This window comes from Salvelinus namaycush, chromosome 22 (genome assembly GCF_016432855.1).
Source record: "Salvelinus namaycush isolate Seneca chromosome 22, SaNama_1.0, whole genome shotgun sequence".
Classification (NCBI taxonomy): Eukaryota; Metazoa; Chordata; class Actinopteri; order Salmoniformes; family Salmonidae; genus Salvelinus; species Salvelinus namaycush.
In genome coordinates this window covers 21,600,753-21,612,959 of record NC_052328.1, presented here as the reverse complement: position 1 = coordinate 21,612,959, position 12,207 = coordinate 21,600,753, and the positions used below count along the sequence as shown (strand labels likewise).

General features: G+C 40.2%; 2 protein-coding genes across 2 annotated transcripts; one reads left to right on the top strand and one right to left on the bottom strand.

Annotated features, from left to right (window-relative positions):
* Nucleotides 1-3,286: 3,286 nt before the first annotated feature.
* Nucleotides 3,287-4,498, bottom strand: LOC120066950 (alpha-2A adrenergic receptor-like). Its single transcript, XM_039018289.1, has one exon. It carries the CDS (start codon nucleotides 4,496-4,498, stop codon nucleotides 3,287-3,289), a length of 1,212 nt encoding a protein of 403 aa, XP_038874217.1.
* A 1,014-nt stretch (nucleotides 4,499-5,512) lies between these two features.
* On the top strand, nucleotides 5,513-12,169 carry smndc1 (survival motor neuron domain containing 1). The gene is made up of 6 exons (XM_038960577.1): nucleotides 5,513-5,635; nucleotides 8,210-8,329; nucleotides 8,478-8,620; nucleotides 10,595-10,750; nucleotides 10,878-11,031; nucleotides 11,369-12,169. Exons 2-6 carry the CDS (start codon nucleotides 8,210-8,212, stop codon nucleotides 11,504-11,506), a joined length of 711 nt encoding a protein of 236 aa, XP_038816505.1. The 5' UTR covers nucleotides 5,513-5,635; the 3' UTR covers nucleotides 11,507-12,169.
* Nucleotides 12,170-12,207: the final 38 nt, after the last annotated feature.

Here is a 12,207-nt window from a genome sequence, read left to right as displayed (position 1 = left end):
TGAGCGCTCTGCATCAGGTTTTAATCAAGAATCTCTCTGTACTTTGCTCCATTCATCTTTCCCTCAATCCTGACTAGTCTCCCAGTCCCTGCCGCTGAAAAATATCCACACACCATGATGTTGCCACCACCATGCTTCACCATAGGGATGGTGCCAGGTTTCCTCCAGACGTGATGCTTGGCATTCAGGCCAAAGTGTTCGATCTTGTTTTTCATGGTCTGAGAGTCCTTTAGGTGCCTTTTGGCAAATTCCAAGCGGGCTGTCATATGCCTTTTACTGAGGAGTGGCTTCCGCCTGGCCACTCTACCATAAAGGCCTGATTGATGTAGTGCTGCAGAGATGGTTGTCCTTCTGGAAGGTTCTCCCATCTCCACAGAGGAACTCTGGAGCGCTGTCAGAGTGACCATCAGGTTCTTGGTCACCTCCCTGACCAAGGCCCTTCTCCCCCGATTGCTCAGTTTGGCCGGGTGGCCAGCTCTAGGAAGAGCCTTGGTGGTTCCAAACTTCTTCCATTTAAGAATGATGTTGGCCACTGTGTTCTTGGGGACCTTCAATGCGGCAGAGATGTCTCGGGGGCTCTACGGACAATTACTTCAACCTCATGGCATGGTTTTTGCTCTGACATGCACTGTCGACTGTGGGACTTTATATAGACAGGTGTTTTGCCTTTCCAAATAATGTCCAATCACTTGAATTTAACACAGGTGGACTCCAATCAAGTTGTAGAAACATCTCAAAGATTATCAATGGAAACAGGATGCACCTGAGCTCAATTTCATGTCTCATCCTAAAGGGTCAGAATTTTTATGTAAATAAGGTATTTCTTTATATATATATATATATATATATATACACACACATTTTCAAACATTTCTAAAAAACGTTTTTCACTTTGTCATGTGGGTTTGTGTGTAGATTGATGAGGAAAAAATGTATTTAATACATTTTAGAATAAGGCTTTAACTTAACAAAATGTTGGAAAAGTCAAGGGGTCTGAATACTTTCCGAATACACCGTATATAGTATGGAAAACCGTTTTTTCTTTCAGTCACATTGATAAGGCAATAGAATTCCTCTATTTGGATTAATTCAAGCTATCTGAAATGGTTGTGTTAAAGCAAATGCAAGTCCCCAGAGAGAAGGAAGTGAAGACAACTGCATAGACAGGTTGGTTGTTTAGCAACAAAACCGATGCGTGCACAACTATGGGGCAAAACAGACAGGGTTGGCATAGATTGTTGACAACATGTAAACTATATTTTGTCTCCAATGTTTATTGAAAACATAAATACATTTACACAGTGAGCACCTCTTGTCTCTCAAATACATTGTTACAGATGTTGATTAGTTGGCTCGCAAATATTTAGCTATATTAGCATTAGCATAGATATGACATCTGTCAAACACCTCAAAACAAGACATGGTATCAAGAACAAGATAAAACTAGCTGAAATGAGCCACATACGATTCCCCACATGGCAGCTTCTTGTCATTGTTGCTAGCTATCTGGCCATCCAGAATTATAACCACACACAGCCTTCTGCTCCATTGAAGCACGCATCGTTTTGTGACATTGTCAGCTAACCTGTCAATACATATTATGATTATATAGTTAGTTTTGCTATGGATCATCAACAGGGGTTGCAGTGAGTCATGTGTGCATCACTAACATAATTTACTATTCTCTGATGGCAGAAATCCAACACCCATCGATTAAAGGAAAATTCCAACCAAAAACTATCTTTTGGTATTTGTTTCATTCGTCCATTGTTGACATAGTCCCAAAATGTTTTGCTTGTCAGCAATCAAGTTTTCAAGATATGCAACTTTCAAAATATAAAAATCATCCCCATATGATGCAAAATGCACTATCATATGATGCAAAAAAAACATATATTTTGAAACTTGATCAGCTTGATCAGTGACAAGCAAAACATTTTGAGACTGTCAACAATGGGCTAATGAAACAAATACCAAAATACATTTTTGGGGTGGACTTTTCCTTTAATGTACTGATGTTTTAGTGAAAAAAATTATAACCTTTTCTTCTTTTGTGTTCATCCTGGCTTTTTGCAGGTTGTGAGTGAAAGATCATATAAATAATATACTGTATTTAGCATGCACCATAAAATCAGTTGATTCTGGGTGGATTACTGGCATGGTGTTTCCTCTCGCTACTGATAAAGACAGAAATAATCAAATTATACTGGTAGGGATGTCTGCAGTAGGATGATTCAGTCTGTCTTGCCATGTGGGAAACCAGGGATCTCTTTCTGTTATCTCCTCTGGGTCTGTGCAATATGGTACATGAAGGTTGAAACATTGTCCTTATTCAGTAGGTAGAATACAATGAACACGTTTAGAGCGTAGTGTTTTGAGTTATAGTACTGGTTTTCTGGAACATTTACATAATGTACAAAAATCATACCCCTCAAACTCAATTGGTACCCCAATGCATGTATGCTTATAGAACTTACTGTAATATTCAGGGAATACTGTAATATTCAGGGAAGACATGTTTAAATATGTTTATTCATAATACATGCATATGCTCCCTGACATTATGCATGAAAGAATTATAGCCTAGATATTAACATTTAACATTACATTATGGGCAGCAGTTAGCCTAGTGGTTAGAGTGTTGGGCCAGTAACTGAAAGGTTGCTGGTTTGAATACCTGAGCCTACTGGGTGAAAAATATTTTGCTCCATATTTTGCTCACCATACTACTATGGCTGATCCTGTAAAACAATACATTTCACTGCACCTATCCGGTGTATGTGACAATAAAAACATACTTTTTAAAATGTATTTTTATTAAGCAAGATCCATGGAGATATTAGCCAGCTCCCTCACAACATGCGTGAAGTAATAAACAACATGGCATTCATTAGTTTCAAAGTCAAATACATCTAAATGGTTGTAGTGGGATTAAATATTGTAATGAACTCAAAACTATTGTACATTGACACACACATAAAAACTGTAACAGATGCATTACAATTGATCACAGTTTGCTTGCAGCACCCCACTGGGCACAAATGTCAATTTAACGTATATTCCAAATTGGTTCTACGTAATTTCATTGAAATTACATTGAAACAACATTGATTCAACCAGTGTGTGCCCAGTGGGACAGAACTGAATATGGAACATTTTGGGAAGTTGGGAAGTTTTTCCCAATAGGTACATTTTCTTTCCATAAGAGACTGTACATGACCCCAACTTGTAAACAATGAAATCTGTATTCAGACAGGAAATAGTAGCTAGTCCAAAAAAAGCTTATTCATAGCCCTCGTCGATCCCTTTTGCAAAGGATCTTTTTGAAAGACCTCCTGAAGTCATTGTTGAATATAGTGTATATGACTGGATTCAGCGAGCTATTGCAGTATCCGAACCAGAAAAAGAAATTGAACAATGTCTCAGGGACACAGCAGGAGTCACATATTGCGGTGAGTGTGTACGTGAAGAAGAAGGGGAACCAGCAGACAACAAACACTCCCATGACCACAGCCAGAACAAATGTGAAGCGCTTCTCTCTGTTCTGCCTTCCTTTCCACCGGCTCACTTTCACATACTGCTGTGCATCATCACCTTTAGGGGACGGTTCTCCTAGTTTCACCTGACACACTTTGGTCTTTTCCTTGCTCCGCTTCATTTTGATGGAGCACTGGTTCTCATTCCCATCAGACGAGGAGCACTCTTCCTCCACATTTAGTCCATTGACCTCCTCGTCCTCCTCCACTCCATCTCTCCCTCCTTTGTTCCCTCTCTCCAAAGGGTCCTGCTGAACTAAGCCATACTGACTTTTATCTGGATTATCGTTTTCTCTTCTCCTCTCACCCGGAGGGGTCCTGGTTCTCTTCTTGGCAACCTGGTAAATTCGAACGTACACCAGAATCATGATCACACATGGGGCAAAGAATGAGGCGGTGCTGGAGAATATGATGTACCACTTCTCCTCATTGATCTTACATGTGGGACCCTCCTCTTTGGCTCCTTCCTTCTCCATCGAAATGAGAGGTGGGAATGATATAATGGCAGCCAGCACCCACACGAATAACACTATACATTTGATCCTGCGGGGCGTCCTTTTTGAGTTGTACTCAATGGCTTGAGTGACCGACCAGTATCTGTCCAGACTTATGGCACACAGATGTGTGATGGACGAGGTGCAGAACAGAACATCCAGGGCCAGGTAGATCTCACACCACACTTGACCAAAGTACCAATATCCCATCAGTTCATTAGCCAGAGAAAAGGGCATTACCAGAGTGGCCACTAAAATGTCTGCACATGCTAAGGACACTAAAAACAAGTTCTGAGGGGCTCTTAGGGCCCGGCTGGTGAACACAGCGATGACCACTAGGACATTGCCGAACACTGTGAGTAGAATAAGGATACCCACCAGTATTGTCAGAGGCACAGAAGTCTGCACAGTGTAAGGGAGCCTAGCAGGCAAAGTCCCGTTGCTGTTGGTCAAGTTATCACAACCCATAAGGATGAAGCGTGTGTCTGTATAAGAAGAGTCCTTGTTCGAAGAGCCACAACCGATCCACTATTTTCACACATTTGTTAATGAAGCAGAAGTAGCCTTCATTTTTGCCCACTGGGGAAAATAATGTCATATGAACAATCTAACAAACAAATCATCTCAATGTTAGTTATTTTTGCTGATAAAAAAAGTTGATAAAAAAATAAATAACCAGGTAAAAGAGAAAATACTCCTTAAACAGAACTGTAGTTACACTCCCTCTTTGTTTTCCAGCATCCAAAAACTCAGCTTTACCAACTACAAATTCAGGAAAAAAGTGGTCAATTGTTATCCTTCAAAAACGTAAAATAGCCCCACGTTGTGCGTAGAATAGCATCTGAGCAGGATGATATTTCTCTGCCCACTGAAACAGTAGTTGGTGAAACAGACCTTTATGTGGCAGAGGATGGGATTGCTGCTTTATATATGGTTTGGAGCCTTCGCTCCTCAGTCAGTATATTTCAGTGGGAATTATGGGCGGGGTCCAACTACTATCGCAGCTAGAGATTAGTTGTATTGCTGCTTTCCAAACTGAACATTGACAATATATCGTCATTCCGAATATTCTCCGGATATACATATATATTTTGTATTTTGTGACTACGTCTACTGTTTATTAATGAGCCAAATTAGACATTGATAAAAATGTTAATGACAGGAAATAGCCCAAGATAAACGCTGCAAGCAGTAAATTATTGTTTAATATACTAATTGGAGCGGGGGTTAAATTGACATGAAGACAACTTAATGGCTTTTATTTAAGAAGACAACATATTATAGAATAAGATTTACAGTCAGAGTTGACCTTTTACAGGTAATTCGTCAGGGAGTCGAATTAAAGACCCAATTGTTAAATTGAATCACCATGGACAAAAATTATTGGGATGAAGCCCCATCTGCTGACAAACCACGATATGACACTTTAGGATACTGTAGTATCGCGAGAAGAACATGTTATATCAACAATCGGCATTTCCGGTAAAATTTGCTGAGGAGGAAGGGAACTGTTTTGTTGTTGTCTACGATTTGATTTTATTAGAAACAATTAAAGTAAAATCTGAATATCTTGAGTCTGTATTAATTTGACGCAAATACGGGAAGGTAAGATTATTAATGAACATTTAATCATTGTGAATGAGTTTTTTTATTGCCAAAATTGTCATTGCTGCCAGCGGTCGCTGTGTTGTGGTTGTGATGATGGCCTAGCTACTAACGTTAGCTATCTAGTGGTAGCTAACATTCTAGCTAGTGATGCCTATTTGAAATGAATTTGAAAGTCGGTAGCTAGATTTTATACCTATCAGAGTATGGAAATATAGGTCAATAACTAACTAGTTACTTTAAAAACGAGTGAAAATGTGTTAACCTTCCCCTAACACCGAAATGTAACTAGCTAACGTTAGCTAAGCCTACTACTACTTAGCTTTGTAGCTAGCTAACTTATTTGCTATTTGTTGGTCGTCACAACTTGCCACAAAGTCATAATTATAGATAAACTGCCTATTTTTACAATCTCTGTTTAAAATCCGTTTTTAAATCTAACCATAAACTTTACCACACTGCTAACCTTATGCCCAACCATATCCCTTGATCATGACTCAGTGTCATTCAATTTCACACAAGTAACGTTATTTGCTTTGGACAAAGCCGTCTTCTGAAGGGGGGGACTTTTGTTAATTAAGAGCAGCGACGCTCGGTCTGAACATTAACACGCATCGCTTGCGGTTATGTTTTGGAAGCATAAGGAGCAGAGATCATATATTTTCAAATCGGCGGAAAAAAGGTTAAATTGATACTCACCTTTTTATGGGTTTATGGTTCCCACGCGGACATATTTCCATGTTACAGCGCTTGTTTATGAAAACAGATGGAAAACCGAGTGGAGTAGCTGTGCTAATTGGCTGTCAAACACCAGTGGCGTAAAGTACTTAAGTATTACTTTTAAAGTATTTATACTTCAAGTTGTTTTGGGGGGTATGTGTACTTCACTATTTATATTTTTGACAACTTTTCCTGAAATACATTTCTAAAGAAAATGTTGTACTTCTTACTACATACGTTTTCCCTGACAACCAAAAGTACTCGTTACATTTCGAATGCTTAGCCAGACAGGTAAATTGTCAAATTCATGCACTTATCAAGAGAACACGTGGTCATTCCTACTGCTTATTGCCTGGCAGACTAGCTAAACACATGCATCTTTTTGTAAATAATGTTGGGAGTGTGCCCCTGGCTATCCGTAAATTGTAAAAACAAGAAAATTGTGGTGTTTTCTTTGCTTAATATAAGGAATTTTAAATGATTTATACTTTTTTCTTTTGATACTTAAGTATATTTTAGCAACTACATTTACTTTTGATATGTAAGTATATTTAAAACCAAATACTTTTAGACTTTTTCTCAAGTAGTATTTTACTGTCTGACTTTTACTTGAGTAACTTTCTATTAATGTATCTATACTTTTAGTATGACAATTGGGTACTTTTTCCACCACTGTGTTTTAACGGAAGGCAGACGCCTCAAAGACGTTATTTTTAACTGTGTTAATTAAGTGATAAGGCGTGGGGGGGTGTGGTATATGGCCAATATACCACAGCTAAGGGCTGTTACGCGGAGTGCCTGGATACAGCTCTTAGCCATGGTATATTGGCCATATACCACAAACCCCCGAGGTGCCTTATTGCTATTATAAACTGGTTACAAACTTAATTAGAGCAGTAAAAATATGTTTTGTCGTACCCGTGGTATACAGTCTGATATACCACGGCTGTCAGCCAATCAGCGTTCAGGGCTCGTTACATCCAGTTTATAAAACCGGTTAAAAAATTGTCGAGTAAATGTGTATTTTGTATTTGTGAAATAATTTTTTGTGATTGGAAGTAGCGATTTCTGTTTATAGAACTGTATACTGTAATTGAGAGTGGAATCCATAGCCAATTCATCCTTTCCACAGAACATGTAATGTTCTTTGATTAAGGAGTAACGTTAGTCCAATATTGAGCTAGCCTAACCCTAGGAAATATGACGTTTGCTTCCAAAACCGGACTGCCACTCAGAACCCCCCCCCCCCGCCACCTTACAAAAGAAGCCTTCGTCCAATGACTTTTATGTGTAATGTAATGGCACTAAGAGTCATAATCAACGGCTAACCTTAAATGAAGACAAAAAGCACATTTTAGTTTTCATGAATTTTTACAATGTAGCCCATTTTGACTTTGTGGCTGTGGTAACTAGTGACAACCATATTTGTTGTTAATATATAGATAGTTAGCACCACTAACAAAGTAGTAGAAATGTATTGATTTTATTTGACACTTTAAAAACACAATACAAGCACATGTGGATACAATGCATTCAAAAATGGATAACACAACTTATTTCCATTGTGGTGCTCTTCAAAAATATAAATCATGTTACCCATTCACAGCTAAAAGCTGAATTGTAACCATCACCAAAAATAATGAAAGAATGCAAAGACCAAAACAATAACACATTTAAATAGTCCTTCGCTGTCCAAAACCCGTTAGTTGCGACGACTTGCGAGTAGCCTGGCTCCGCCTTGCAAATCTTTCCACTGCCTTGCCATCCTCGCTGAGTTGTTTATTTGCTATTGTTACTTTGTTTCAAGTGTAATTTTACTCTGTTGTATCCCCCCCTTTCATTGTCCATTATTAGATGTCAGAGGATTTGTTGAAACAGTTGGGCAGCTACAAAGCCCAGTTACAACAAGTGGAAGCCGCCTTATCAACCGATCCTGAGAATGAAGACCTTCTCAAATTACAGAAAGACTTATCGGTAACTAGCTATCCATGTCACGAGTATTAGCCATGACATTTTTTGTTTTTTAAGTCAATGAGTGTCAATAGGTTTCTTAGTGTGTCTGTCTTCAAATGTGATTATTATCTCGGAACAAAATGACCTCAATGTTATGTATCCTTCACAGGAAGTCATAGACTTGACAAAAGACCTCCTGACGTCGCAGCCCTCTGAAGGTACTGCTAGTGCCAACAGCTCCGATGCAGCCCCCCTGAAACACAGCTGGAGCGTTGGGGACAGGTGTATGACTGTGTGGAGTCAGGATGGACAGTGAGTGTCACCAGAAGTTCCTCAGTCAATATTAACCTACACTGAACAAAAATATAAATGCAACCTGCAACAATTTCAAACATTTTACTGAGTTACAGTTCATAAAAGGAAATCAGGCAATTTAAATTAATTAATTAGGCCCTAATCTATGGATATCACATTACTGGGAATACAGATATACATCTTTTGGTCACATATGCCTTAAAAAAAGGTAGGGGCGTGGATCAGAACCAGTCAATATGACCACCGTTTGCCTCATGTACCGCGACACATCTCCTTGACATAGAATTTGTCAGGCTGTTGACTGTGGCCTGTGGAATTTTGTCTCAATCTTCAATAGCTGTGTGAAGTTGGTGGATATTGGCGGGAACTGGAACACGCTGTCGATCCAGAGCATCCCAAACATGCTCAATGGGTGACAGAACTGGGACATTTTCATCTTCCAGGAATTGTGTACAGGTCCTTGCGACGTAGGGCCGTGCATCATCATGCTGAAACATGAGGTGATGGTGGCGGATGAATGGCACGACAATGGGCCTCAGGATCTCGTCACGGTATCTCTGTGCATTCAAATTGCCATTGATAAAATGCAATTGTTCGTTGTCCGTAGCTTATGCTTGCCCATACCATAACCCCACCGCCACCATGGGGCACAATGTTGACATCAGCAAACCGCTTGCCCACACGATGCCATTAACGTGGTCTGCGCTTGTGAGGCCGGTTGGACGTACTGCCAAATTCTCTAAAATGACAGAGGCGGCTTAACATGAAATTATCTGGCAAGAGCTCTGGTGGACATTCCTGCACAGTCAGCATGCCAATTGCACGCTCCCTCAAAACTCCTTCAAAACCCCACCACGGGGCACTCTGTTCATAATGTTGACATCAACAAACCGCTTGCCCAAACCATGCCACACACGGTCTTCCATCTGCCTGGTAAAATTGAAACCGGGATTCATCTGTGGAGAGCACACTTTTCCAGCGTGCCAGTGGCCATCGAAAGTGAAGATTTTCCCACTGAAGTCGGTTACGACGCTGAACTGCAGTTCAGTCAAGACTCTGGTGAGGACGACAGGCACGCAGATGAGCTTCCCTGAGAAGATTTCTGACTGTTTGTGCAGAGGTCCTTCTGTTGTGCAAACCCACAGTTTCATCAGCTGTCCAGATGGCTGGTCTCAGACGATTCCGCAGGTGAAGAAGCTGGATGTGGTGGTCCTGGGCTGGCATGGTTCCACGTGGTCTGCGCTTGTGGGGCCGGTTGGACGTACTACCAAATTCTCTAAAACTCCTTTGGAGGCGGCTTATGGTAGAGAAATTAACATTAAATTCTCTGGCAACAGCTCTGTTGGACATTCCTGCAGTCAAAATGCCAGTTGCACGCTCCCTCAACTTGAGACGTCACAACACAACGCCATAAACAATTACACATTTTAGTGGCCTTTTATTGTCCCCAGCACCAAATAATTATGGGACCAACACTGGTCCCGTGTGGCTCAGTTGGTAGAGCATGGCGCTTGCAACGCCAGGGTTGTGGGTTCATTCCCCACGGGGGGACCAGGATGAATATGTATGAACTTTCCAATTTGTAAGTCGCTCTGGATAAGAGCGTCTGCTAAATGACTTAAATGTAAATGTAAACACTTTATGTTTTGCGTTTATAGTTTTGTTCAGTGTAAAATAATCAACTGATACATGACCAATTTTACAATGCTGCTAAGTGGGAAGGTCAACTTTGTTAATCTTGCTTGCACACTATGGTCTTGACTTACCATTTGACCTACACTCTTGTAATTTATATATTCAATGAAGCAGTGATAGACCTGACAAAACTGTTCTGAGATATTTTTAATTAAGAGCCTAGGCCCTGAATAAGAACAATAACAAACACTCAACTGTATTTCTTCACAATGTTGTGTAGTAGGGCTTGGGTCTGTGGCTCGTACTCACCTGCTTACAGCCGTGATTCTTTGACAGGGTGTATGAGGCTGAGATTGAGGAGATAGACGGCGAGAACGGCACGGCGGCCATTACCTTCTTCGGCTACGGGAACGCAGAGGTGGTGCCACTGCAGAACCTCAAACCTGCCGAGGAGGGCAAGCATTCTGAGGAGGATGGAAAACCCAAGTCCAGGTAGGGGAGACAACGCTTATGTTAAATATGTTCTGTGTAGGGTCAGAAGTTTTTCACTTTTCCATGATGTCCCGAACAGTCCATGGAGGATCTAAAATTGTAACTTTGTGTGTGCGTGCCATGACAGGAAAGAGCAGATAGCAGACCAGAGGGAGTACAAGAAGAAGAAGGCCCAGAAGAAGGTGCTGAGGATGAAGGAGCTGGAACAGGAGCGAGAAGACCAGAAATCCAAGTGGCAAAGTTTCAACAACAAGGCCTACAACAAGAACAAGAAAGGACAGGTAACACATGTTCATCTACTTTACACACACATCTTAACACTAGAAAACATTTCCTCCCCAAACTGCTTATAACACTAACTCTGTGATATTGACATTCTAACAACGTCAGTGTTAAATAGACTTATTTAGGAAAATGTAAGGATGAATGGGGACACGACTTAAAAAATGGCAAAGATGTTACAATTTGAAATTCATGTGAAGTTAAAATGACAGTCTCTGCGCTTCTAGTCTTAAACTAAGTAACATTTCATATGTTATTTGCACATTTTCAGCCATTGCTTTGTTGCAGGAGAGAGTACCATCACAAATAGTCAGAGATTTCCATTGTGTGTTGCAGGTGAAGAGGAGTATATTTGCATCGCCGGAGAGCGTAAATGGAAAGGTGGGAGTAGGAACATGTGGCATAGCAGACAAACCCATGACCACGTATCACGACACATCCAAATATAACGTCAGGCATCTCATGCCACAGTGACCAAAAATGTTTTCTTGGTGTTTAAAGTATCCCATTGTATAGTAGGAGGATCAGTGTTTACCATTGTGTTTATATGGCTTAGGTTACTCAAGTAAAGGAGCTTTGAAACTAATCGCTTACTCACCATTGGTCGGCTCATTGGAATATTGTTCTTACCGGTATGTCATATAGAACAGCAGAATTCTTAATAAAATAAATTACCCCTGTAATGGATCAGCACAAATAAGTGTACTCAAGTGTTTAGATTGTGGTGACATTCGTCTGGGTTGCTGTATCTTTCTGGATGCAACAAAGGCAAAAACTATAATATGTGCATGTTTCAATGTTACACATTTTTTATAGCTTTTTCTGGGTGAACTGGACTATATTAGACATTTTTACTTTTTGCTGTTTAGTGGTAATAACTCTTTTTAAAGCATTTCAGTTTTGTACATTTACAGTAAAACAAATTGTCATTTTTGTTGAGGTAAGATGTCCCTCTCATTTTGCCCTGAAATTACGAGTAGGTTTCCATATTGGTACTGAATGTTTAACAGTTCCTCCAGATGGCAGTAATGCATTTTGTACCATCTTTGTTTCCGTGATGTACATCAATGACCTTGTATCACTGCTGGCGACGTAAGCTTTTCTTTTTCTCAATTAAAATCAGGGATGAGTTGTGTAGTCTCCTATGTTTGTGATTTATTGCATCTGTCTGGTGC